The sequence below is a fragment of the Tauraco erythrolophus genome, chromosome 25 (genome assembly GCF_009769465.1).
Source record: "Tauraco erythrolophus isolate bTauEry1 chromosome 25, bTauEry1.pri, whole genome shotgun sequence".
NCBI lineage: Eukaryota > Metazoa > Chordata > Aves > Musophagiformes > Musophagidae > Tauraco > Tauraco erythrolophus.
The window spans coordinates 2,816,236-2,843,913 of NC_141489.1; the positions used below are offsets into that span (position 1 = coordinate 2,816,236).

Genomic DNA, 27,678 nt, shown 5'->3' on the forward strand with positions numbered 1-27,678 from the left:
CTCAGCTGGAAGGACTTAAATTCTCTTTTTTGATATAAATACTACTGGAGCTCCCATCAGGTATTTCCTTTCCAGAACCTCACTGGGAATTCTTTTTACCCCTCCAATGCTCTCCAAAGCTAAAATGTCCTCTTGCTCCAGGCATCTGACGATTTGTTCTGTGCTGCCAGACGCAGAGATGTCGTTTTCCCCAGTACCACTGCTGGGTTATTCCGACTTGGGCCGGTGCCTAAACCAAACCCTGTACTTAATTGACTCAGCCAAGTCGAAGGGAACACACAGACGATGCAGCGACAGGGATTCTTTAGGTTGAACAGCCCCAGAGCCCCAGGCCCACCCTCCCCCCTCTCCCCAAGTTACTTGGTGCTGTTTTAAAAAGTCTGGGTGTCACGAAGCAGTCTCTTCCCCCCAACAACAGAGTAAAAGCTCCACAGATTTCGCTGTCTACCTGGTGGTCAAGGTTACAGCAGCAACAGCTGATGCTGCTTCCAGAAAAACATGGGGTGTTGTGACAGGTGGGACTTTAGGATTGCTTCAGTCGCTTCCGTGGGGGTCCCAGAAAGGGACACTGTGCCGAGGCCAAGGAGCGATACGCCTCGGCCACCAAATGGGGATGTGATACTACCATAGACTTCCAGCCTGATGTCTCCATGACGTCAGAGGCATGACTAGAAACAAGAGAGAATAAATCTGAAGTTATCTACAGGGGATAAAAAGGATTAACTAAATAGATTCTTTCCACATGTCCGAGAAACCTGACGTTCTTAGCATACTGTTCCAGGATCACTCCTGATGCCTGTTAGGTATCTTTTGAGAAGACTGTAAGCTTTGGCTCTGCTGGCACAATTGTATGCTGCACAGTCCTTCAACTTCAGGATGAAAAGCTTAAACATACGTGATCCCAGGTGGACGACAGCAGGAACACAGTGCTTATCTGCTCTGACTCTCAGCACACAAGTATTTTAAATCAATATAAGAAGCACTGAGAAAAACTGCATTAACTGACAAACAGGACTAAAAGTGTTTCCAGATGTCAAAGTAGTTGGTAGTCATTTTACAACTACTGGAAAGTCTGTTATGAGTTGCAAGTAGTCCCTCAGTATCAGAGACTACCTGATATCTACCACCTAAAAGTTCTTGTCATCTTAGGAAAAGATCCAGAACATCCCTCAGAGACAGTCCTGCTGTACACTCTGAACAGTCCCAGTAGGACAAGACTAATCTGCCCTTAGGGTAATGCCACTTCTGGGATGTCAGATAAATAAAAGCTCACAATGGGAGAACTAAAAAAAACAAAACAAAAAAAAAAAAAGAGGAGAATTTCCCCTGCATGTGACAGTTCACAAGTTGTGAACCTTATTGCTAATAAACACCACTTTCCTCCGGATTCGTTGCATCCCAGAACAAACGGAAACTCACTAGTTAATGAAGTCCACTGCTTGAGTTTTCAGCTGATCAGCACTATGTAGGTCGGCCAGAATGAGGATTTCAGCTGCGTTTTCCACAGACAGGTTACTGCACAGGGCGTCCTCACACATCACCTTCAGACGCTCCAGAGCGTACTGCAAAATACAAACCAAAGCACGGTCACAAAGAAGAAAACCCCTCACCAGGTGCCATGGAGCCTTACTTGTGCTCCTTCACTCTTCAAGCTACTCTATCATGCTGAACAGACCGTTTTGCTTTGCTATGTGCATCTGAACTGTACTCAAAGAAGTAGCCACAAGCAAAAAAAAAAAAAAAGAGAATCATGATGCGCCCACCCTGAGGAAAAGCAATGGAGAGGAAACATACCCACCATAGCTCTCATCCCGGCCTTCTTGTGTTACAGGCTTACTGGTGCTGTGCTCGTGCTTTGAAATGAGAATTTCAGGTCACCTGCAATACTTACTACCTCAGTTACTTCAAGGCACAGAATGCTAAAGCCAAAGCTTTGTTCTCACTCTGTTACTCCATGACAGGACCACCCGGGTTCAGTGGGAAGACCTATCTAACAGTGAATGCTCCATAGGTGTTCCAGAGATGTTTAGGCAGCTTGCACTCAATTTCTTTGCCATTAATGACAAGCACATTAAGATCAGCCCTGCTCAAGTACATGTTACTAGTTTAATACTAAAATGTTCAACAAATGCCCCTAATTTCTTGCAGCTATCCAGCTGGAAACGAAACATCACGGCACGTCTGTAATGTCCTGGCAAAAGCTCTACTCTAACTTGACATTCTCAGTCAAAGAGTTTCTACCATTCCACTGTGCATTTGCCTCCACATTTTTTAGATCCACAGGGTTGGGCCATGTCAATGGTTTGAGAAATTCAAAGGATATGCTTGGAAAGGTGCTGTCTACTAAATTTTACACTCTGCTTTCCGCAGCACTTCAGTCAGTATTGAAACAAGCAGACACGGCCAAGATTTTCAAAAGCAACCCAGTGGTCTCAGGCAGACTTCTGAAAGGTCAACACTTAGAAAACTTTAAGCCACTCGTTATCAAGAAATGGAATCCAAATCCCAAACTTCAATCTTTTACAATATAGCCGGGAACTGTGAGACTGAGAGACTTCTGAAAATCTTGGTATGCGTGATCTCATTACGGGGTTTGTGGCTCTTTGGAGGAAATAAACTGAATATTTGTGAATAGTTCTGAATATTCTAGATCCCATGATCACACTTCACAGGGATTGGGCAAGTAGTCAATGCTAGTGCAGTTCTTCCATGAGAAATAACGTTAGCACTGCATAAATCGTCTTAAAGATTAAACACAGGTTAAGTCTCCTTCACGTTACGACTTCAAATTGAGTGACATTTTAAAAAACCAAATCTTTAAGATTGTTATTTTTTTTTATATGACAGATAACTGCATTTGAGAGTATCCTTCATGCTGTTTATAAGGCTTTTTTGGACAACTTAAAGATGACATAGTAGTTCTTCAGCCTGTGATGTTGCATTCGGAAAATGGTGCCAGATTTGTACGGACTGTTCCGTTGACCTGAACGGAGAGCTGGAATGAGCTCGCCTGCATGACGACAGGAGCGCTCACCGTGCGATAAGCACTACTACTATACATCGATTTTATATTCTGATTTGAGATTTTCATCTCATTAGGATTAAATTTAAATGTATAATTTCAGATTACAGAAACATTTTTTCAGTTAAGACTCGGCAAAAATAATTGAGTCAAGTGACGCATGTCACCCTTAGCCAGGACGGTTTTCTCCCACCAGAACATCTGAGAAGGCAAATCATATTTACTTGCTTAATCTGTATCACTAACTAAAACGGTTTCAAAGGAGGGGCAAGTCATTAGTTCATGTTATGGTCTGTCAGTAGCTTAAAATGCAGCAAACAAAGCTTAAAAGTTATTCCTTTTGTAAATTGAATATTCTCCTCCATGCACGTACAATTTTTATTTCTTTTTTTTTTTTTTTGCTACAAATAGTTCAGCTTCTAATTACATAGCTGGGCAAAAGTAGCCATTCTGGTCTCTCAGGTACCAAGATTTCCCCTTCCCCCCTTTCTTAATTACACTTTAAAAAACCACCCTACCTAATAGCACACGTACCCAAGAGGTTGAAATAGTATCTCCTGGGTTGAGAAGACGTGCTTTGTTTTGGTTTTGGTCTAATTACATATTTTCCCCAAGAGACAGGAGGAACTCAGAAGAAGCTGTTTCAGTCTCTTGAGTAAATATTAGATATTTTATATGCTTTCATGAAAGATTTTTTATTTCTGCTTTTAAAAGACACGCAATGAGTTTAAAAGGAAAAAAAAGTCTACATTAAAAGCCAGGAAGCTAAAAGTTAAAGCCTACTCTGTCCTTAATGTACTGCTTCTTACTTACACTTGTCTCAGTTAAAGATGGTATCTGAGCTCTCGATCAATACTCTTTAAATATTGAATAAAATATGTGGCAGTGATTATAATCAGGCCAAGAATCTCCTTGTATTATTTCCCATTTTAATTCTAGTTGCAGTGGCCTAATAATGACGTATGGAGCATTTCACCTCTCAAATCAGCATTTTTGATGAAGCCCAGGTCGGCAGCGACAGGGGATCTGATGGCCGTGTGGTGGTTGCGTGGAACAAGGTTACATGCATCCACATCTTAAAATCCACCACTCTAACTGGCACCCACGAGAGATTCCAAGGACTGAAGAAGCATGGAGACTGAACTACGCTCTCACCCCTAGAGGTGGTCCCTCCAGGTCAGAGTTGAGGCACATTGGCAGGGCAGTGTGGAGAATCTTGCACTGCTGCTACCCGTGCTGAACCTGTTCGATGGATAAATTCAGGACTTTAGTCTCCAGTGCTGTCAAACTGGCATCTTTCACCAGCACTAAAGTTCACTTTTAAGAGAAAAAAAAAAGAAAAAGGAAATAAAATTTTGGTTATATATTACGAATTTCCACTGGTTAATACGGCTCACTGGCCAGCAGAGCACTCTCTTCGGTCCTTGGTGCTGCAAAGGGAAGGAGGCAGCGGTTGTCTGGCTGGCAAGGCCACGGTGCTGTGCCTGCTACACGGGGACTACCAGCAGCCTTCCAGGCAGACCATCCCCAACACCTCCCTGGCAAGGACCCTGCAAAACCACAGATGGGTTAGGCAACAGGGCTTTCTCCAGTGCACCCCTTCTCTCCACAAACAGCAGGGACTGCCACTGCAAAAAGAAAATAAAACAACAGGACCTTCCCACTCTTGGCTATCCATCACTTTAGAGCATCTCTTGAAGCTGCTGATACCAGCCAGACCAGAAGGAGAAGCAGGCCCTGTTTGCCAAGACAGAACACTACTTTTGAGATTTGGTAATAATCACACTAGGAAAGAAAAAAAAAAAAATCACCAGGTCCACCTTGAAATTTTCTTCTCTCCCCCAAGTCTTATGTTAGATTATGCTGAATAGAGATGTCCTCTGAAATTTTAAGAAAATGCTTAAAAACGAGCAGTAGAGACAGAAATCCCTGATTGTTATACATTAAGATACGTAATAGAGCTATAGGTATCTTACAAGCATCTATACTACATCCAGGTTTACCTATAAGTCACAATCAATCCAAAGAAACTACCCAACCACGATGATCACACGAAAGCTTAGTGCAGCAATCTCTGAGGAGCTATGTGTAAAGCAAGGCACGTGTAATTCCTGGTTCTCTGAACATCCACAAATCCCAACTGTACCTTGTCAGCAGCTGCCAGCAAGTCATCAGCCATTTTGTCAAGATTTGGTGCCTTCCCCGTGTAAATAAAGCACATCATTTCCTTAAAAACTTCAGGCTCCACATCATTGATTTCAACCCGATTCTGTATCGGAAAAACGAAGCTAATTAAGATTCTGACGAGATGCTAAAGGCTTCCTTCTACCCAAGCTCTTTCAGTATTCAGAAATTTGCTACAGAAATAAACTCTTTAGAATGCGTACTACTTGCAAAAGAAAAAAAAAAAAGGGAAAGATACGTGGATGGAATAAGAAAAATTCTACGGTGTATTTCACATTCTCTACTTTTCCCTATCCCACCCCAGACTCCTTCCCCAAGAGTAACAAAGGTAACAATTGCCTCCTTGATCCCTTTCTTCCTCCCTTCAGGACAGCTGAAGCAGAGACCTGCATCTAACGTGAGAAAAACAGTTAAAAGGTGACAACAGTCACGAACACTGCCTAAGAAAGTTCTGTCCAGTGATGCTAACAGTGGACTAGAGAGCCATTCACCTAGCTGGAGAAGTTCTCCTTCCTTCAGGAACTTACCTTTTTACTCTCTTCCATCTCATGCTCAAACATGGCGCTGAAAACCGGGGAACGCGCTACGGCAGTGGGGAAAATAAAACACAGTTAGAGATGCTCTTTTACGCTGCAGGAAATGCTACGTGCAGCCTGCTAACAACTGTCCTGCTGCTTAATGCAGGAAAAATTCTCCTGCAGTAGACAGGACAAAGTCAGTACAACTGTTAAAGAAGTATAGGTTGTGCCATAATGTAACGTGGCTTCCAACTGAGTGTGGGAGAAGTTCTCACGTCCTTTCAAACAGTGCACGCAGGTGGTAAGTTTCTTCACTTTATAAGAAAGTATTCCTCTGGAAATGCAGTAACTTGTCCTTACAAATGCTTTAGGAACACATTATAGCACACTACAGCCACCAAAGAATCCTCCTACCAATAGGAGGAGACAAGCAATTAAAAATGGAGTAGATATTTCTTCTCTCCCCGTTCACAGTTCACAAAACGGTCTTTTCCTACAGCTCTGCCGTTAAAAGAGCTGCAGAAGCCTCCTTTAAAGAGGAAGCAACTCCAAAAAAACCATCATGTTGTTGCCTCCTATCCTGCCAATGCCCATCCAACCCAGTACCGACCTGCTAGGATGGCTTTGTGAGCCTGGAACTCCTGGCCTGCAACGCACAGGCAGCAGTCCGTGAAACGTGAGTTCTCCCAGAGTCCTCCCAACTCATCCGCCAAGCGGCACTCTGGGACCTTCACCATGTTCATCGTGTTCTGGCCGGAGATATTGACCGAGTCCTGCACCACGCTCACCTGGACGGGAAAAAGAGAGCAAACAACCCCAAAACTCAGAAGCACACACTGGAAAACCTCAGGTCCCTACAGAAGTTTTTATTTCCAGGGCAGGCGAAGGGAAATGGAAAGCAAAACCCACATCTCGCAAGACAAATCACTGTATGACTAAAAATGTCTCCTATTTTTAAAGCATCCTTTCTACCCTGCCTTAGCTTTGTTCTCTGCTCCTCCAGAGTGTCCATCCCAAGTCCTAAATCACACCAGCAGGTTTTCTTCACGACCCCAAATTAACAGCACTTCTTTGCCATTTAATCATAACTTTATTAAATGGTTTCCTAAGGAAGTGGAACCTTATTTTTCTGCTTTTATAGACACCGTTCCTGACCTAGTTTTTTCCTTCTATCAACACTCTGAAACCCTCCCCAATCAATAATGCAATACAGACAGCAGTCCAAATGAAAATGAAGCACACAGAGAGCTCCTAGAGCCGAGCACTGCATCCACACATGTATGCAAGGGCAGCATCCGACCTCCCCAAATGTCTTGTTGCTTCTGGTTCTAAACTTCTTAGAGAGTTCAATGTTTCCATCCCATTATAAAATCAAAGAAATAAAACCCCCCACCTGAACAGTAAGTTTAAAAAAGCAGCTTTATGTCAAGTAATTCGGAAGATTTGGGGAAGGCAGATAGATTCCTCATCACCTGCTCTAGAGCAGACACAGTTAACAAGGACCACAGGTAACCACACTGGCTGATGAGTAACCTGCACAAAGAGAACCCTTAAGAGCCTGTTGTTGTTAAACACGCAGTAAATCAGCAGTAAATCACACCCCTTCTACAGCAGACTGCAATTAGAAAGATCAGAGTGACTAACACTACCCCGCTACAACAAAGAATAAAGGGAGAAGGTGATTGACAGGGAAGCTATTTTCTGGATTTGCTGTCGAGTCCCAAGTTAAATTTCAGCTCTATTAGTAACCAGTGGCCAAAGAACAACAGACAGCAACGGGAGCTTTACAGTTATGTACAAGGAGAAGGAAATTGTGCAGCGATGGAGATAACAGGAGCATCTTCTAAGGAAAAAGCTGCTGACAGCATATACCCTGACTCTTGAGAAACCTCCCGTGGGTTTCTGATGGCAGCCACGTCTTATACAAACTACACAACGCTCAAACCCAAACAAATATCAGATGCTGCTTGCCAAAGAACATTAATAATTAGCCAGAGCAAATGTGAGGAAGCTAGTGTTCTTCATCATTAATTTGACAGCTACAACATCTTTTTGCCCTCTGACATCTAAACCAGCAACATGGACTCAAGGATGGATGAAAACCCATCAGATTCCTTAAAAAGGAATTCTAAGATGTAGAATCCTTGCTGGAGTCCAATACTAATTACAGACCAGCCAAGAGTCTTGCGAACCGTGTCTCAAATCAACAAATACATCCTCTTCATACACGAAAGTCAGTCAGTTACTGGCATGAAAATCTATTTCATGGCTTTTCACATAAGGAGTTTAGGCTGGTAGATTTCAAGTGGTGACCAGCCTCAAAAGTCAAAACAGACAAGGTTTTGCTTAAGCTATTTTCAACATCTTAGCAAGGGAACCAATGCTACCTAGCTCAGAAGAGAGCTATTACCATAACTTTGGGAACACTGTGCTTTTTGGAGATTTACTGGAATGGCATTTACCTACGATGCTGGAATATAATTTAAGCAGCAAAAAGTAATGCAGTTGGGATATGAACATTCAACCCCACCTGCAAAACAGAGGTTGAAAAATCCCCAACTGACAACTAAACGAGGTCAGATTTGAAATGCTTGACAAGGAACATAATTCTCTGCCTTAACAGCGTTTTCAGCAAGACATTATCTGTGTTGAGCACCGGACCAGAGCAGAGAGCAGAAGGCTTTTTCCTTTCAACTTTAATAAAGCAATGGGAAGGTGCAGCAGAGACACTCAGCAACCTTCTGGTCTACAGAAAACTCCAACATATCCCCACACAACAAGCATCTTAACGTCCAACACTGCTAACTCCTTAGACAGTTTCTACATACAAAAACACGCTTGCTGAAAGTACAGATGTGAGCAGCATCGCCTGGCACCTGTGGCCAGCAGGGAAGCATTAGGAGAGCATATGGTACACCAGTTTACATGCTAAGAGACTTATAAGCTCAGGAAAGAAAAAAAAAAAAAAAAGAGGAAAAAAAAAGAAAGGAGAGCAGGGAAAAAAACCCACCACATACAAGCTGTTGAAAGTTCTTGACAAACTGTTTCCAGACAACAAAACCCTTCCCTCTGTTATCACTAAACTTCAGATTTCTTACATGCTAGATGTAGAATAAACTGGAAGAGAAAACAGAAGGTATCAAGGCCAGGTGAAGCCAGCAGCACGTTTTCTCTTCACCCAGAATAAAAAACCACTGAGCTGAAGCTTTTGAAGGGAGTAATTCAGTAAAGAGCGGGCTGGCTTGAATTAGTACTGGTTGCCAAGACTACTGGTGGATCTCAGGATTATCGACATCACACCTCGTAAATTCCCTTCTTGTAATTAATTTTTGAGTTTCACTCCATAATTGTAAGTTTTCTGGCTCTTTTAGCACGAAGGAAAGAATAATTGTCAGATCTACAGAGGTGTCATCTAAGATAGTGTCCTCTTCTCCCCTCGTATCACTGCAAGTGTTAAAGGAAGGGCTCTCTCCACTACAGTAATAATTTATGCTACTGATTGAATATACATCCTTTAGCAGATGTTTGTTAATTTAAATATGGGCATGCTTCTGATGTCCAAACAAAACTGAAAAAAAAAAAAATGGAAAAAAACCCAACAAACAGCTGTTAAACAACTTTGACTGAAGCATTTCTTTCACTCCTGAAAGAAAACACAGCAACAGAAAAGACTCCCATAAAAACACTGCAGGAGATCCAAAGAGAGAATAACTTGTTCTACCTGTCTTCTGACAAAAATCACAGCTACAGGAGGTATTTTGCAGTTGAAAAGACCATGGATGTTGGATAGCAGCAGCTCTGAAGACACTAAAACAGAGCTTGAATTTGCTCATTAAGGTTTCTAAACTGAAATACCTAGTTTTAGAAATAACTGTCCATCTTTGTCTGAAATTAGTATTAGTGAAATAGTAATTTTGCAAGCAGTTGTAGAGAAATACAATGACAGAAGATTGTGGTTATTACAAAGTTCCTTTTTCTGAAATTTTTCTTTTCGCTGGCTGTATAGACACACTTAGGAAAATAAAGAAAAACTCTTCTTTGTTCAGTAGGCAAGTAACAGGTGGGTCAGTTTCCACTATAGAGCCAGTGCTGGTTATTATCCCAAGTGAATTTCAAATTAAGGATTGCAAACGGATGAAAACACTAACCCAGAAGCGAAATGATAATCAAACCTGCTTAATTCCTACCATCATCACAAGCAAAACCAAAAAATAAATGGAAGTGAAACATGATGAATCACACAGACAAAAAGCCACCAGCCACACAAGAGCACACACACACAAACAAAACCTAAGTGCCATATAAACATCCAGCGTCTCTCCCGATACCTCTGACTCCTTAAAAGCAATCATGAAAAATAAGGTCACATCTACCCTAAGCTAATGGAACTGCTATTCTTTCAGCTGCACAGGAAGACGTACCTCACAGAAGAGAGTGAGTTTGTCATCTGGAAGAAGTCCATTGGCCTCATCCAAAAGGAAGTCTCTTCTAATAAATTTTTTGAATCCCCAGTCCTTGCCTTGTACAAATCGATACGCTCGCTGGCTCTCTGAAAGAAAGACATGGTGCTTCAGACACCAGCTGAGTGACTCGCTTGATCAAACAGCCAAAGACAAACAACTGACCCCATCAGTCAGAAAGAGTTTTTACGCACCCATTGCTTTCGTTTCTTCTCCTTTAGCATTCAGGATGGAGAATTTGAACTTTGCTCGAACTTCACTTTTTGGACAGCTCACCAGCAGCAGATAGAGGGATAGATAATCTTTGCTTTCTTCATCCAAGCCTTTCGGGTTCACACGTAAACACCTGTAGGAGCAGGCATCTGAATGAGATGGCAGGAACAGTTTTTCACAGGTCGTTCATGGCTTTCAGAGAAATGGCACTGTAGAATTTTCACAATAAAACATACAGCAAACAAGTTCTGTTTAACACCCACTGAACCACAAGAAAATAATACATAGGCAAGGAAGAGTGGAAATGTGTGTTACAGTCAGCCCCATGCTACATCTCCAAGACACATAATAATATACAGGCAGTAACTATGGACAAACTAAATAAAAAAAAAAAAACACACACAAGGGAAAAGAGGAGGAGGTATGGTTTAAATTACTGGAAAGCACCCTGGATGTCAACTTTCATAAAAGCAAAGTGAAAGAAATAGTAGAACAGAGGCAATGGATTCAAGGAAGTACAACAAATCCAGAGAAATGGTAGGTAGAATTCCACAGGAAGCAACTGAAAGGAAAACAGATTTTCTGGAAGGCTGGCAGTTTCTCAAAAACATAATACTGTGAGATAAAAAGAGAAGAACACTCCTGTGTGAAGAAAAGGTAGTAAGTGCAGGAAGAGGCTAACTCCTAAGCACTTCCATGACCTGAAACCTGGCACAGAATCTAACAAGAAGCAAAAACTGGGCCAAATGACTAACAGCTAAAACACACGAGGACAAAAAAAAACCAGAAAGATCCAGACATTAGAATGAGACCTGACTAGCAAAGGTTATAAAGGTAAGTAATTTAATAACAAAAAGCAGTCCAAGAAAAGCACAGGTCTGCCACCCAAAGGAAGGGAACACAAACTGTATCACACACACACTAAATTATTTAGTGGTAATTTGATACAATCTATACTAAGGAGATTTAAAGAAAAATGGTAAAACACTTAACATCATCAACAAGGGATAAAATAAGGGACCACGTGTCCATGGATCTACAAGGTCAGATACGACTCACATAGATAGACTTTCTGATCAAAGTTCATTCTGAGTTACTGGAAATTACTTGAGAATTCAGGGAAGATAAGAAAGATTTTAACGGAAAAGAAAACGACAAAAATAATGTCATCTTTAAGAAGCAGAAACTCCTGGGCAGGAGTTTTAGAATACAGATATGACCAAAGTACCAATGTCCAGTCTCCTAATTCACAAAAAGCTGCCATAAAGAGAAAGGTGATACAGTAGCAGCAGTCTTAAATTGCAGGATTTAGAGTACAGGCAAAAATTACTTTTTTAACAACATGGAGTACTAGGGACTGAAACTAGGAGGCTGAAGCAGAGCTTGGATACACTGGCTGTGGACTCTCATTGGCTTATAAGAACTTGTTAAGATAAATATCAGCCAAAAAAAAACCCCAAATTAAGACATTAATAATCCCCCGTGGCATGTCTCTGCTTCGAGGCAGGATGTAGTCTCCCTTCCAGCTATGGCTTCTACTCCTGATGTTTTCCATTATCAGAGAAACGCTGCAAACGCCAGATCCTCACGTTTGTTTTGTGTGTCCAAACACTCTGCTGAAGTAACAGTACTTTGTCCCTGTGCATGTTGTACATCCAAGGAAGCAAAAACCCATGTGCAGTGCAAGTATTTTTAAACATATTTCCTGTTATAAAAGCCCAAATTCTTTCACACAGTTGTACAAACGGGCTGAACCTCTCTGCTCTATTTCTTACCATTTGAGTTTATCATTGGCTCCAGATGAAAAGGTTGAGCTTTTGATGACCTCACCCATTTCTTCTCGGCAGAAGCTAAAGTTGTTTATGGTCCACATGTAGGAAAACTTCACCACCTTGATCTTAAAACAGAGGATAATAGGTGGTTTAGGGTCATGCTCATCCACCCAGACCATCTTAAAGGCAAAAACTGAAAACCTGGAAGTTTTACTGAGTCACTTGAGTAACGAATTGCCCCCAAGCCCAAGACAACAGTCTAGAAATGGCTGGCTGTGGCAGCTGGACCACTCCAACTGCCTCCTCCAAAGTTCTGCCAAGGACAGAGGGCAACATTCTACAGTTGTCTTGGTAAATGCCCATTGTTAGCATGCATGGCATTGTCTCAAAATCCAGACTCTAAGCTCGTTTTGAGTAAATTCCTTACCACAGGTTCTAAACTCCTTATGTCAGGAGTATCTCTGCAGAGCGTGGAGTTACCTGTGTGTAGCACCAGCTCTCTGCTACAGGTCCACTCGACATTTCTGCCGGAGGAGGAGGACTCGGCACCCTTGACATCGCCAGTTTGAAGATTAAACAGAATTTCACAACTCAGCAGAAGAAATTTATAATTGATCTTCACCCTGTCAATCCCAAAAGAGAGAAATAAAAAAAACAATGGAAACAAAAAACTTCAGGAGTGCTTTTAAATCTCATCGACACAAGTTAAAGACATCATGCTTTCTCCCCCGTCCCCGGCACCTTCAAAACACGATGTTAAACATTTTCAAGTGTTACCATATGTTTTCTGAAGAGGGGATATATCATCTTCACTCATTCTTTGAATATGCAGCTCCTTATAGAAATAAGCTTAGCATATGATTTCCTTTAAAGAGTTCAAGAATCAAGCAGGAGACTCCCCACTTCACTTGGGACTTACTGCTTTACCCTGAGGCCACCATTTCAACTCCCTACTTATTCCCTATTTTCATTTTGAGAGTCTCAGACTATCAGAGCTCGGATTTAACAAACAAAGTTCTTAATCTGAAAAAGCTACAGGTAGCAACATGCAACCCAAACTCAACAGCAAAACAAAACCCTGGGTCCAGCACGACTCCGGTAACATCAACAGAATAATTCCCTACAGCTTAAACCTTCTCCTGAAGCCTTACTATTAGGAAAGGTGTTGGTAATGATTTCTCTACTTCAAACCGAATCCTTTTGGCCAGAGGGAAGCTCTCGTTGCCTTAATATGCTAGTGAAGCTCCCAAAAACTGTGACCTGCAGAGAACAGATGGGGTTAAAACCACTGCAACACACCTGAACGGATGCACAGGCAGAACTGCCAACACAGGCACCTCGCTACCAGAAGGGAGGTTTTAAACCAAAACAGAATAATCAACCCATCTCTGACTTCTGAGTCCGGATCTCTAAGGGAGATACACAAAATATCTTCAAAGATGAGCTCAGAAACTGGGATTCATAACTTTGGCAGGTACAAAAGCATCGCATGCCTTACAGTTTAGCCTTCTGCTAAACACTTTCTGTTTCACAGGTGGTATTTATCTGCCTTCCTCTTGCTGCACAGGACAGCCAGTGAACCACAAGAACTCTGCTGCAGTTAGTTTTGACCTCAAAAGGATAAAAAAAAAAAGAGTGACTAAAAGACATGAAGTTGTTACTTTGCAATATGAATTGCTTTAAATATAAAGGCTGATATTGAGGTTCATTGGGGGAGAAAGGTAAAGCACAGAGAATATATCCCTAAAAATCCCATACCTCAAAACAAGAGGAGAATATTCACACTAAGAACAGAAACATATATGCACATAATTCCCCCCAAACTGCTATCAACAGAGCTGGAGTCTGTAAGTGCAGTTGCAGGGAAGGTCTGGATTTGAGCGCGGGCTCCAGTTGCAGACCAGACCCCTCCCAAGCAAGGCTGGCATCAGCCTCCGCTCCAGTTTATGGTGGTGTGTTCAGGTTTTGAGTTCTATGCACCTTCAGAAAGTACCTGGAAATACTGGCACACAGGCAGAGGGTGTCCCTGCCCACGGCAGGAGGGCTGGAACTGGATGATCTTTAAGGTTCCTCCCAACCCAAACCATTCAGTGATTCTATGATTAGAATAGTAAAACAAAAGTTGTTTTTTTTCCAAGTTTAATTTCTTTTTAAAAAGCACAAGTAAGCCCATGTAAACACTAAAAGAGAGATACTGGCTATGAGGAGCCAAGAAATAAGTATTTAACCCTGCAGAGATGCACACTTAACTCGTTAGAAATCTATTTCCTGGAGCAAAGCTCAAGGGCAACCAACAAACTCAAGATCTGGGCTGCACACGACCAGCACTCGTGCAAAACCAGGCGCTCTCCCATCAAACTGCTTTGCAAACTTCTTGCATTCGCAGTTTGTGCTGTGCGTGTGGAATGAGGGAAAAAAAAATAATCTAAAAAGCTTGATTTAAAACTCAACATTTTAAAAAGAAAGGCACATCAATATGCACTTTAGGCACTTGCTACAGGTTTTATTACATTAAACTTAAAATTATTCCAATTCCTCCAAAAAATTCAATTAAACCACTGTGTCATTCAAATTAAGCCCAAATTAGCACACTAGTTCTGAATGCTTAGCTAACTGGCCTTCCATGGGCAACATTCAGTCTTGCCTCTGAGGATATCATCATCACCATCATCATTGCTTCACTGGCTCCAGTCACAAGTCTTTGAGGGACAGATAAAACCTGGAATTCCAGCCCAAGCAGCAAGAACCACCTCCTCCTCACCGGGGCTGGGGAAGAGATGCTTTTTTGGTGGTTTCAGTCTATGGGCAGGAGAGACCCAAGCTTTTTCCTTCCCCTCGGGGTTCACAGCAGCACTGCTCAACTCCACCCAAGCTGCTGCATTGTTCTGTTCACAGTTATTTTTAAGCTGCTTTATTCCAGTGATCTGTTTTGTAGCACAGACACAAACGACAGGGACACAAACTCCTGAGGGATCAGAAGCAGCCAGGGAAAGGATGGAGTTTCTTGAGCTCACCTCCTCATTGATGGCAACCTGTCTGCACACTGAGCAACACGGCTAAGCCTAATGAAAAGGTTTGACAGGAAGAAAGCACAACAAATAAATAAAACACAAGAGCGAGACGCGGTATCAGATTTTTGTTGTTGTTGTTGTCAAAATTGCAGTTGGTTTTAAGCGATTTTAGTTTTTAACTAGCATCTTTTTACTCAAACTACTTGCATAAGTATTCAGGTCTCTCTTAAAATACTTCCTTGTGCAAAGTGAGAAATAAGGGAACATTTAAGAAGCATCAGAGGGATGAAGAAAAGATGTAAAAATAACTTAGCTTAGAATAACTTTTGAATTCTCTGAAAAGACGACACTACGGCCCTCCAAACATCTCCCCATACACCCGGCCAAGACAGGTGTGAATTAAACCTCAAGCCACAACCACCTACTTGGTCTTCCTCCTAACAGGGATTTTGGGCACAGCCCATCACCGTGAGACATCCTAAAGCTGCACGTGAAGAATGGCTGGAGTCAGAAGCAGCGTCCATCAGCATCTCCCCAGTGACTCCATGAGGCCACGACCCTGTTCTCCTCATCTGGCTTCAGAACAATCACAAGGAACAGATCCAGATCAGTTTGGATAAGGAACCAACTTCCACAAAAGGTATTTTTCAACAATAAGCAGTTTTCTATAAGAAGACTTCTTCTTCCAGGTAAACCGAAGCAATTAAGTATCTCTACACACACATTAGAGAAGTGGTTTAACAGGAAAGGTAATTACACAGTTAAAAGACTCCAGTGGGTCCTGCTTGAAGACAAATGGGTAAATTTAGTGGTAACACTTCCCTTTATGGCATGAAAATGAGGGATTAACGAGGAGGGAAAGAGGAGACAACAACTTTTTGTGTTACAAAGGCAGATTCCTCAAGCCAACTGGAACACACTGAGAAGGTGAAGGGTTTCCTGGATGCAGGGCAGAAGTTAATCCTAAATCCCTCACCCGTCTCCAAAGAGCAAACTCCAGAAGGCTGTAGCCATCAATCATATAATTGGGGAAGGAAACAGATAATCATGTAGAAGCAAAAATTCAAACTTTAACAGCTACTTTTGGTATTCCAACAGGATTTTAAGGTGCACCTAAATATTACCTCCATCTAACATATGCAAAGAAGTTTTAGAAAGCTTCCGTGGTCTAAAGAAAAGACAAACGTATGAGCTCAAGATACACAAGACTATTTAATATCCTCTGAGTAACTGTCACTTTTATATCTTATATCCTCTCCTCCCAGATGGCTTGGATAGGCAGGTGGTAATAAAAGTTATGACAACGTGCTAATAGAATTGCTGCATGCCAGTCCGTCATCCGTTATGCTTTTAAAACAGCCCAAAGCGGACAAAGGTTCTAGATTTTAAAGATTTTCTATTATTTGGAAAATATTTTCAGTCTGGTACGTCAAAGCTTTCTACAGATGCTTTGTAAGGCAGTAAAATACAGTTTAAAAAAAAAAGAGAAAGATGTTAAACTCCAACATACTCCAGCTCAATATGGCAATCGACCACCAAATACTCGTCATCAAATGACATCACTGGTACTTGTACTGCTGTGGCAAGTCAAAATGGAAATAAACAGGTAATATCCATCACTGTCTTTTGCAAAAATTACCAGTAAGGAAAAATTTGCTGCCTGCGTGGCTTAGCAAGCACACATCCAGCAGAAGCACATAAAAGGTGACTGAAATATATCCTTAAAAGTGTGCCTTAGGGCTGAATCACTTTTCTGGCATGGACCAGTATTAAATGCATTTTAAAAGGAACCACAGCTGACTTTACTAAAGTTTCTGAAATCAGCAGGGCAGCCCTGTGTTTATTTGTTCATGAACACTTAACACTTGCACCAGTTCACACTTCTTCACTAGCAGTTCTGGCACCTCTCAACCAGGAGTGAACTGGAAAGTGCTGCAGGCAGAGGTTTTAGGAAAACATTTTGTAAATAGTTTGGATATCGCAATTCTTTCTGGCCAGGAGAGGTGGGAAAAATTGAAGATATAGGCATAAATATCAAGTCACAGGAAACAAAATACAAAATATTATCTTAGGGACTCCTGTGAGCCCATGTAGTCTGTGTGACTCTTACTTCCTTGGATATAAAGAATAAACAGCACTTGTCTCTGGATATAGTTAAGATTACAGTGAAGAAAAAGAATAATTCTCACTTCACTCAAAACCACTTTCAGATGAAGACGTTTTAGCTAAGAACCAAGCCAGAACAGACCTTTTTGAAGCACAGGAAGTGTTCCATTGCCACTTGGTCCTCGTAATTGCCTCCTGACTTAGCAGCTGTGCCGAGACATCTCAGCTCAAAACTTCATCTACTGTAGGAATCAACAGTCAAAACTATTCCGGGAGCATCAGAGACTTGACCTGAGAGAGGTGAGGAATCTCAACTCAACAAATAATTCCAGAAGAGGCCTCAAAATTACTAGACTTTTGGTAAACAGCCTGTCAACTTCTACTTCTCAAGATAAACCAACTACCTTTTAAGAAACCAGTAGTTTACACCAGAAATTTCCAAGTATATTTGTTTTCATTAAGTTTTATTCCACAAAAGATAACTTACAGAAGTCTGTAAAAGAAATATATTTTTAATTAGGTGTTTCAAAACCTGGGGTGGTTGCTTCTTGGACCAGCAATGTATCAAAGACTATCCAAGAACAGAGAAAAGGAGCAGGACAAAGATAATTGGAGCAATAAAACAAGGGGATGACATATAGGAGCACAGGAAAAGACCATTATCTTCCTGCATTCTTCAAAGCCTTGGAAAGGACAATGGAAGGTTTGAATTTGCTGCTGTAAAGAAAGAAAAAGGGGGAAAAAATATATAAAAAAAGGCAAGTGAAAGAGCAAAGTGGCATTGTGCTATCTAACTAGTGGATGAATAAAATAAGTAAGTTTTCAGATTTGAATGTATACACTAAACAGGATGCAATAACAATGGGCAAAGCACTTGCACAGCCTGTGCTAACGACTGCCAAGGGATACTGATGGCAGGAAATCTTGTCCAGCTACAAATGCAGGTTGAAAGTCAGGCACAAAGAATTCCAGAAGTTCCACAAAGTTGCCCAATTACTGAGACGGTGGCGTAGAAGAGACTGCACCAAGGTAGGAAACAATCTGTACCAAAGTGGTGGATAAATTAAGCTTGAACACTCTGTAAAAACCAGGAGCGTGTGCTTTACACCTTCCTCTACCTTCTGTGCTCTTACACCCAAACCAGATCTTACCTAACCTGTACCCTGCTGAGCACCACAAAACTGCTGAGCTCAAAATGACACATGGAGTTTCATTTACAAACTTCAGTCCTAAGAGAACAGACTGGAAAATCGACACAATCATAGCAGAGAGATAAAAGGAACGAACTGGCATCCAGTTCCAAGACGCACGCCAGGCTAAAGGACCTACAGCTTCCCATTGGGAAGCAGAGACAAACTGGTTTCCTTAAAATACAGTGCAGGTGACCTCTCTTAACAGCTGCAAGTGCCCGTGCTTTCCTCTGGATTCACTGGAATTCAGTCTGTGAGTTGTCCCCACTACCCCACCAGCAGCACTCAGGAACTGGGATGAGTACCTTCCTTTTATTATATCCCAAAGCTGCCAAGTACATTGGAGAAGGCCAAATCCCTGAGGTCACAACAGGGTCCTCTGGACACTGCAGAAAAAGACTTTAATTAAGCCAGACGAATATACCTGAATTCAGTGTACTTCAGAAAACTCATTAGCAAGTCGGAACATCCAGAAATACTTTTTTTTTTTTCCCCCCCAAAGATGACCGATCATGGAAAAGTAAATAGGAGTTACCTAGAAAAATCATTTTCAACACAGCTAATAAGGAGAGAAAGAGTTATCTCAAAATGTACTGAATATTGGCAGCCCAGCAGAATTTAGTAACTAAAATTCCATTTGGAGAAATATTCCAAAACAAAGGGCTTCTTTTCCATTCTTGGATCTTTTTTTTCCCTTAAACCCATTTTCCAGTTATAAAACAGGAAAAAAAAAAGGGCTTGGTCACCTACAAAAATCATAATTTGTAAGAAACTATTAAGGGATGGGACAATTGTCAGTGAATCAGCAGCATTGTCAGGAGAATTACAGGTTTTAGACATTTCCTAAGAAAAGAAAAATTATAATTCTTTAGCTGTAGAGCAGTTACCATCCCTTCCCCCTCCTGCCCAAACCACCAGATAAAACAGCAAACAGCTAAAACTAAACCAAGGAAAGAGAGGAAGTTGGTGGTCAGAAGCAGCCCAGAGTTTTCTACATAACCTTTTGCTTTGATAAACAAACCTTCACTGAAAATTTCTGCTCTTTATTCATTAAGTCGGGTTGTGTTTTTGACATTCTTCTAAGACTGCTTCATGCCTGTTTGAATAGATGCAGAAAACTGTGTCCCCTTTAAGCACATCCAACCCTGACTATAAATCACCCAAAGTATATTAGAAATACATTTACACCAGAAAATACAAAAAATAATCCAAATTCTTAAAAGCAAACATTTTTAATTTTAGAGTTACTATTGCATTTACATCACCACTGATTTCCCTAGATGTTTGCCTCTTCTTTAACTCTTTCTACTTTCATCTTTAATCCTCTTGAGGTATGTCCTGAGATGCTTAAAATTTAAATCGTCAAAACTGTTTTTCCTCAGATGTTCATCTTCCTCGTAATTTTTTAATTCAGATCAGAAGCATGTTAAAAAGAAATGAATCTCTCACTTCCTTTTTTCTCCAAATTCTCCTTTTCACCTCTCTTCCCTCCTGCCAATCCATTCCTGCTCCTTTCTTTCCTCCCACAAGGAAAAATGTTATTTGCACACACAGCTTTGGTCTTACAGGGACAAGCAGCCTGAGCAGAGTTCTGTCTTCAATAAGAAACCTGATCTTATTTTTGGAAAGCAGGGTTTCGTTATTGCCCGGGAACTCTTTTATTTTAGATTCTCCCTCACGGGCAAATCGTAAAAAGTATTTTACAGCTTCAGTTTCTACTTGCTGGGTCAATCGTTACCTGTCACTGGTCAAGCAACTCAGTTGCCATTTCAGCAATTTTTTCTTAAAGCAAAACATTTGCACTTTCATAGCATGTAAGTCATCTTCCAAATTAAAAGATAAAGCCACGAAAACGACTCTTTCCCAGAAAACTTGCTAACATGCCAGGGAAGCCTCTCGCTCCGAAAGCAGGCTGGCAGCAGCAGGAGTTCTGCTCCCCTCTGGAGATTGTTGTTCTCCTGTAAAAGCGACACACTGCTAGGAATACCTCACACCTCTAAAATCCCAACGGATTCCCGGGGAGTTGAAAATAACTGGAAGAAAACGCCTAAGTGGTATAATGCCCAATCAGAGAACAAACAAAAACTGAAAATGAAGCAAGACTGAATTTTCCAATCGTTGTGCTGAGCCCTGGTGCCAAACACTGCTGAAGCCCTCCGCGGGGATGGCAGATCCAACCTCCACAAACCACCAAGACTTTAATCCCCTCCGGAGCCTTTTATTTACATCAACTTCCCAGTAATACAAACATCTGGTAGCCCTCACGTAACATGTTCCAGTTGCCATCCTGTGTTGATATTTCTCAGAGCTCATCAAAATCAACTTGAGCTGAAACACAGGTTCTGCCACCATTATTCCGGAGATTAAGCTTTCAAATTATCAGATGTTAGAGATGACAATGCCTGGCCAAAACCAGATGTCAAACTACTGGATTCTTTCACCTACTTGCCATCGCAGCGTGACTTCGAAACGGTTATGAGAATTGTTTTAACCTGGTAAATGCAAAGATGATGATACAAGTGCCAAATAAAAGCGCTCTCAGAAGCGGCACGCAAACTCAGGTTTTTGGAAAAGCACAGAAAGAAATCAACCACTCGGTTCACTCCGACAGAAAGCTCACTCCAGGACTTGCTTCTAACAGATAATAAATAGCAATTACAAGCACTGGAAGAGACTCCCGTTTCCAGTCCATCCTACCAGGTAATGCTCCTCCAACACTTGTGGGTTTATAGGCAGGAAGAGTCCTTAATTTTCAAAGTTACTTGATTGAGTCTTTTCTCTGACCTTCTCAACATGAGAAGGAATAAGGAGCCGGGAATCAAATTCCAACCAACTTCCACTTCCAAACCATCTGTATTTTCCTTAAAAGTCAGCCGCCGTGTTTTCTCTAAAACATATCACGCTGACTTCAATAAGGCGTGATGGTTTCGCTGGCATAATTTTAATAACCTTACTCACATTACCATCGAAAAAAATCACATCTTGCCATAAATCACACTCCAAAAATAACACAATTACGGCATTCGCCTACACCCCTATTTGAATTTCCTAACCATTCAAGACCAAGATTATTGAATTAACAAGACAAAGAGTAAAGAAAAGATTTGGTAGCTTAGATATTCTATATTTCATATGTTTTCAGTCAACAGGAAAAAAGACTAGGCCAGAGGCATTATTATGTGTCCATTTATATTAGTGACACTCAGAAGCAGGGCAGCAAAGCGCATTCTTTTCACTGCTTTTGGGATTAATGTTGTGACTTGTGTTAAAAGTGGATGCAGGGAGCTGATTGGCAGCCTTTTGGTTTAAATTATACATTCTAAGCTGCTGTTGGCATCAGCTGTTTATTGAATCTTCATAAAAAAACAGTGGGAAACGTAAAAGTACACCAACATAAATTCCCAGGAGATACCTACATTTATTTCCCTTTTTACACCAAAAAGCCACCGCCACAAACCGTGTCCAGCCTTGAAGAATAAACCAGTTCTTGTTGCTTTTGTTTTCTTCCTTTATCCCTTCTGCTCTTCCTGCTATTTTCCCCATCAATAGGAAAACTGAGTAAGCTACTGGGCAATATTATCTAAAAAGAAGTATCAATTCTCTGCCAGTCACAAACCAACTCTAAATCACACAAGTTATAAATCTTGACCACTGAGTAACACCAGGACTTTTATCACACTTGCAGATTTGGTCAGGTTGGCACCAATTCAGCTGAATATGATCAATCATAACACTTGTGCTTGTGCTCCCTGATTAAAATTAAATTATATAAAATTTAAACAACAGTCATTTCAGTGTCATCTTAGTTGCTAGAAAGCAGAGGTCTGGAAGGCAGAACACGACACATAACGGCAGTTTTCAAAACTTCTGGGCTCACACATCTACACCAACATGCTGCTGTTCTCTCCGGGAACCAGCATGAACAAAATCACAAGCTAACAGGAAATCTTCAGAAAATCGTCTGCCTCTCCCAGGCAGTAGGGAAATACTCTTCTCCAAATTTCATTTACCGCCCACAAGTGCTTCTAAGAAATTAATCAAGCTGATACATGTGGTTTTTAAGCACAACTTAAAAGGGAAAAGCACAAGGTTGCACACTTCTACACAAAAGCAGCTGAGGAAATGAAGGCACCAACATAGGGGTGTCATTTAAAATGATTTTGAAATTACAAAGGCAGATCCGGAAGGTCAGGATAGAATCACAGAACAGAATCATGGAATGGTTTGGGTTGGAAGGGACCTCAAAGATCATCTAGTTCCAACCCCCCTGCCATGGGCAGGGACACCCTCCACTACACCACGTTGCCCAAAGCCCCATCCAACCTGGCCTTGAACACTGCCCAGGGATGGGGCAGCCACAGCTTCTCTGGGCAACCTGTGCCAGTGCCTCAGCACCCTCTGAGTGAAAAATTTCTTCCTTAGATCTAATCTAAATCTGCCCTCTTTCAGTTTAAAGCCATTGCCCCTTCTCCTATCAAGTTTAAAGCCATTTCCCCTTGTCCTACCCAGCCTCCAGCAGCCTGCCCTGTATGCACCCAGGGCAGGAACCGTACGACGTCATCACCATCACAGATTCCTGACATGACAACATACTTTAACAGTCAACATGGACAATCTGTAGGCACGATTCAAGCTGTGTTAACTGAAAACTTTTCCACTAGCCTCTCCATGCAGCACCACTTGGGAGGCAGCCAGGCAGCTTCTCTGCATCGCCATCCGGCAGCTCCGGACCACTCCGCGTTTGTCTCCACCAGTCCTGCTGCTAAGAGCATGTCTCTGAAACCAGGGCTCTCACCTGAGCTTTTCCTTCAGGCACAAAGGCAAATTTTAAATAAAAAATACAAATTGCAAAGTATTTCTTCTTAAGAGAAGATAAGTGAGGCCTCGCTAGCTTTAAACGCTCAGCTGAAGAAATATAACTTAATAATCTTGGGAAGTCCCCTACTAGTAGACCACTGCTACTAGAGAAACTACATACAATTATGATATGATTTATGATTTGTCGAACAAATTTCTGCAGCAATGAGCACAGAACGTGGGCAGAACTGTAACTAAAGCCACATTTAAAAAAAAACCCAACACATTCTTATATTAAATTACTTCTTCAGCTGATCAAGTCCCATAAGCAAATTTCTACTTCTTGTTTGGCTCTACAATCAGTAAGTTTTTCTAGACCATGTTCTCTGTCCGTGCAATTTTGCTTAACTATCAGATATTGTTACAGCCCAAACAGAGGTATTCACGTGTTATGTTCACTGTGGAGATAGCTGTTTACGGGTAAACATGAGGACCCAGCCTTCCTGGAAAGAAGGGAAAAAACCAGAACCACTACACATCACTGTTCAAGTCCCACAAATAATTCAGTGAACCTCTGCAAGCACCATTCCTGCATACTCACAGTTTAAAAAGTGTAGTTCTTTATGTTCTGTTTGGCATCTGATGATAGGAGTTTCCATTTTTGGAACATCACATCAGTCTTTTCAGGCTGATGCTGTGCAGATGTCACTGGTACGTCTGATGTCACACGTTAAAGTTCCAACTGTAACTCTGCTAACTCAAAGGGTGGCATGGTAACTCTAGAGTAGTGATTCAGAGTAACTTACACTGCTAGTCAGCAATTTAAGTGCCCCAGTGTCCAGCTATACTCTATATAAATTTACACATCTCATGACATGAAACGTTTCTAAATCAGTAACAAATTGCAGTGTTTAGAGTCCTAAACCTTCTAGTATGTTTTCAGAAACAGTACTACTGAACTTATGGGACTCCTCAGTATTTAAAATGCTTAAAAATTAGCATATTTTCAAATTAATATTCTGACTTTTTCTGTATGTGAGTCCCTCAGGTGTGCACAACGGAGTCCTTTTTTGCTGGAAAATTATTTCTGTTATCAGAAGCTGGATCAATTTTTTAAAAGCATTAAAATTACTGTACATGATTCCCAGCCCAAGCATTACATCAGACCCAATTTAAAATGCACAACATACACACTAGATTTCTAACAAAAGCCATTTTTGAAGTCCACAGTCATACAGTATAACCTGTTCAATAAGACCTACAACACAGGGTAAGAAAAGCTGAACTGAGATCTCAGTATGAAAACTGTAACACTATTTTCTGTAGTCAGTGCATCTAAACTCACCAGGATCCTACTGGCTCCTACTATACAAACGGCCAAACCAGTGTCTTCCAGTTAGGAATTCAGCATTGGAGTGTTTAATCCCTCCCCTGGTCCTTTATAAACTACACAGATGTCCAAAAATCCATGGAGTTGTAAGCCCAGCTACACCTCACAGAACATAACGGCGCAACTCCTGCCTGTAGCCAAAGAATTTACTCACAGTACAAAAATGAACTCCCAAGTCTTTTCCGGGCATTTGCTACACAGTCAGTGGTTCTGCATCTTTTCTGTCCTAAAAATGTAGAGGGGGGGAAAAAAAAACCCCACAAACAACAAAAAAACAACCAACCACAAATTAAATTTCATGTGTGCTACGTATTTTCTTGAATTCTTGGCCAGGCACAGCAGCAAAGAGGAGGAGACTTCCAGAATCACTCAACTTCTCCCTTCCAAAACACTGCTACAGCAGTAAAGGGGCATTTAACAACATGAAAAGAAGTTCTATTTTACAGATAGTTATTGAGAAGCAACAGCTTCTTTGCCTCCTCAGAGGTATGAACACTTCAATCTCAAGTTTAGTTTCCTGTACCATCATGTGTTTCTAGAACTCAGGACACATGCTTTACCTGAGAGGTCTCTCAAGCACAAAGCACGAGACATGACGCAGAATCAGCTGATGAACTGAGAATCAAGCAGCAACACTATCAATAAAGTGTTTTGTTTTCTTCTTTTTTTAAAAAAAACCCCACATTTTTGTTGTATTTGCTCTCTGTGCTGAGTACGAAACACTGGCAGTCAGAGGCTGGAGGAATACAGCAAGATCTTACATAATACTCCAATCGTGCAGAAAATTGAGCCAAAGCTAGGAGCGAAGGAATTTTACAAAATTACAGTGGATATTTCCAAACGTGGAACTCTGAATGCGCTCGATAACACAGCGATAGCTCCTGGTCGTCCAAGAAACAGGTATCTTTCCCAGCTTTACACTCAATTTCGCAGAAATAACGTGCAGGAAGAAAGGAAGCGGATTATTTCAAGTTTACAGGTCCACAGCGAGGCAGTGGAATGGCAAGCCCCACGAGCGAAACGCTGAACGGAAGGGTGTGCCAAGAAGAAAGCTGGTAAGTCCCTCTTATTGCAAACTGGATTGGTAGCTAGAAAAATCACACAGGGCAACCAACTCAGTTCACACCTAACACTGGCTCCGTCTACAGGCTCAGCTGCAGTTCAGAGATTAACCCTAAACCTCCCCCCACACTGGTCAAACTAGCTCAGGGGAAACTGTTTCTAACTAACAGAGAAGACTCTCGTGAACGGAATCGTTTTTAACATTTATCAGGTAAAATAAACCTAATACTAGTGTCAGTGCTGGTACCTTCTCCATGTTAAAACATCAGCAAATTTTAAGATCAATTACACAAGAAATAGGGTTTTTTTAAGGACTCCACTGTGACCTGTGCAATCAGCAATGGTGCTGCTCACTGAGAGCATGTGTCACACCAAACTTCCCTGTTAACTCCCTCCCTGATCTGTATCCATATGCAAATCCTGAAGGTTTTGGGGAGGAAATGCAATTAGTTTTGTAACAGTGGTAACTATGCTCAAGTAAATCAGGATATCAGCTTTGACAGCGGTTTCTACAATCTTATGGGAGGTACAGTTCTGTATTACTGTCCTCTACTGACACAGGGACAGGATGACAGCGTGCAAGGTACTTCTGCTATCACGTTGTCTTGATCTCGCTACGCAGCCATGACAAAGTATCATTAAGAAAAAAAAAATATGTTTTTTCTTCGGGTCACAACGAAACAAGTGGCATAACGAACCCAAATCATTCTGGGCATGTGGTTGGAAATCGTCACTGAAAAAGAAGCAAGTCAGTTACACGTTTTTCTTAACTAATTTAGGGGTTTTTTTATAACCAACAAGTTCTATTTTATAAACCATAAATAATAGTGGAATTCTCCAGACTTTTATAGGGCTTCACATTGACCCACCCCAGACACAAACACTTAGAAATCTAAAGGCAAAAAAACCCAAACAGAAAACACAAAAAAGGATTCTGTTTCATTACATCACAATGATGCCCTACAATCACAAATGTAAACACATCTAGTAATGCTGAGTTACAGAAAAACGCCAACAAATAACATCACATTCCATATTTTTCTCCCCCAAAAAACTGTCAGAAAAAGACAATTCCACCTCACAGGCAGCTTTGCAAACACCAGGAGAATAACATTTTAGCTTTAGAACACCATCTTAGCACTGATCAGGATAACGAGCCGCGAGCATCAGCACTCTGCCATCCCCTCGCCTCAGCGCCACATTTCCCTATGAAAGGGAATTCCTTCGCCTCTCCACACTGCGGGATGCTGCACCATTTCCCTTTAACCCCACCACAGGCCTGAGCCACACCAGCACGATCCCAGCTGCCCCGGGGATCCGATCCATGGGAAGTCCCGAGTTCCCTCCTGATTTAGAAACGCGGCCCTCGGTGGCGAAGCCACGACCTGTCATCCCTTCCTTGGTTATGCCGTTAGTCCCTTCGCTTTTTCCACTCCAGCCTCCATTCTCCTTCTACCGCTCGCGCTTCCTTCCTCAGTTCCCGGCTCCCCACCGAACCTCCATCCCTGGATCCCGAGAAATCCCTCACCCAGCCCCCTCCCCCCCCCCATCCCCGCTCTCCCCGTCGCTGCCCCCTTCCCCCAGCTCTCACCTCCCGGCCCCACGACTGACTCCCGCCGCCGGAGGACGCCGCGCTCCGCGGCCGGGAATCCCGAGCAGCCCTGTCCCACGGAGGTGCGGCGGGTGGGGATGGCGCCGCCGGACTCAGCCCCCGCTCCGCAGCCGGCCCCCCTAGCAGCACAGCAGCGGCCGCAGCTCACTATTTAGCAGCATGTCTTCCTGCCCCGGCTCCCCCCGAGCTGCCGCCGCGGCTCATTATCGCGCAGGTCCCCGCAGCAGCCTCCTGCGCATGCGCCGAGCGCGCGGACGGGCAGGATATGGCCGTTCCCGGCGCTCCCCGCCCCGCCGCGCATGCGCATCGCACGCAGGACACGCCTCCGCGCAGCCCCGCCT

The 27,678-nt window shown here is 42.1% G+C and overlaps 1 protein-coding gene across 1 annotated transcript; it reads right to left on the reverse strand.

Annotated features, from left to right (window-relative positions):
- Positions 1 to 348: 348 nt before the first annotated feature.
- Positions 349 to 27,375, reverse strand: SPOP (speckle type BTB/POZ protein). The gene is made up of 10 exons (XM_086626596.1): positions 27,317 to 27,375; positions 12,650 to 12,792; positions 12,173 to 12,294; positions 10,379 to 10,530; positions 10,146 to 10,273; positions 6,335 to 6,512; positions 5,734 to 5,789; positions 5,169 to 5,291; positions 1,420 to 1,562; positions 349 to 668 (listed from the first exon to the last, which is right to left on the reverse strand). Exons 2-10 carry the CDS (start codon positions 12,725 to 12,727, stop codon positions 524 to 526), a joined length of 1,125 nt encoding a protein of 374 aa, XP_086482722.1. The 5' UTR covers positions 12,728 to 12,792; positions 27,317 to 27,375; the 3' UTR covers positions 349 to 523.
- Positions 27,376 to 27,678: the final 303 nt, after the last annotated feature.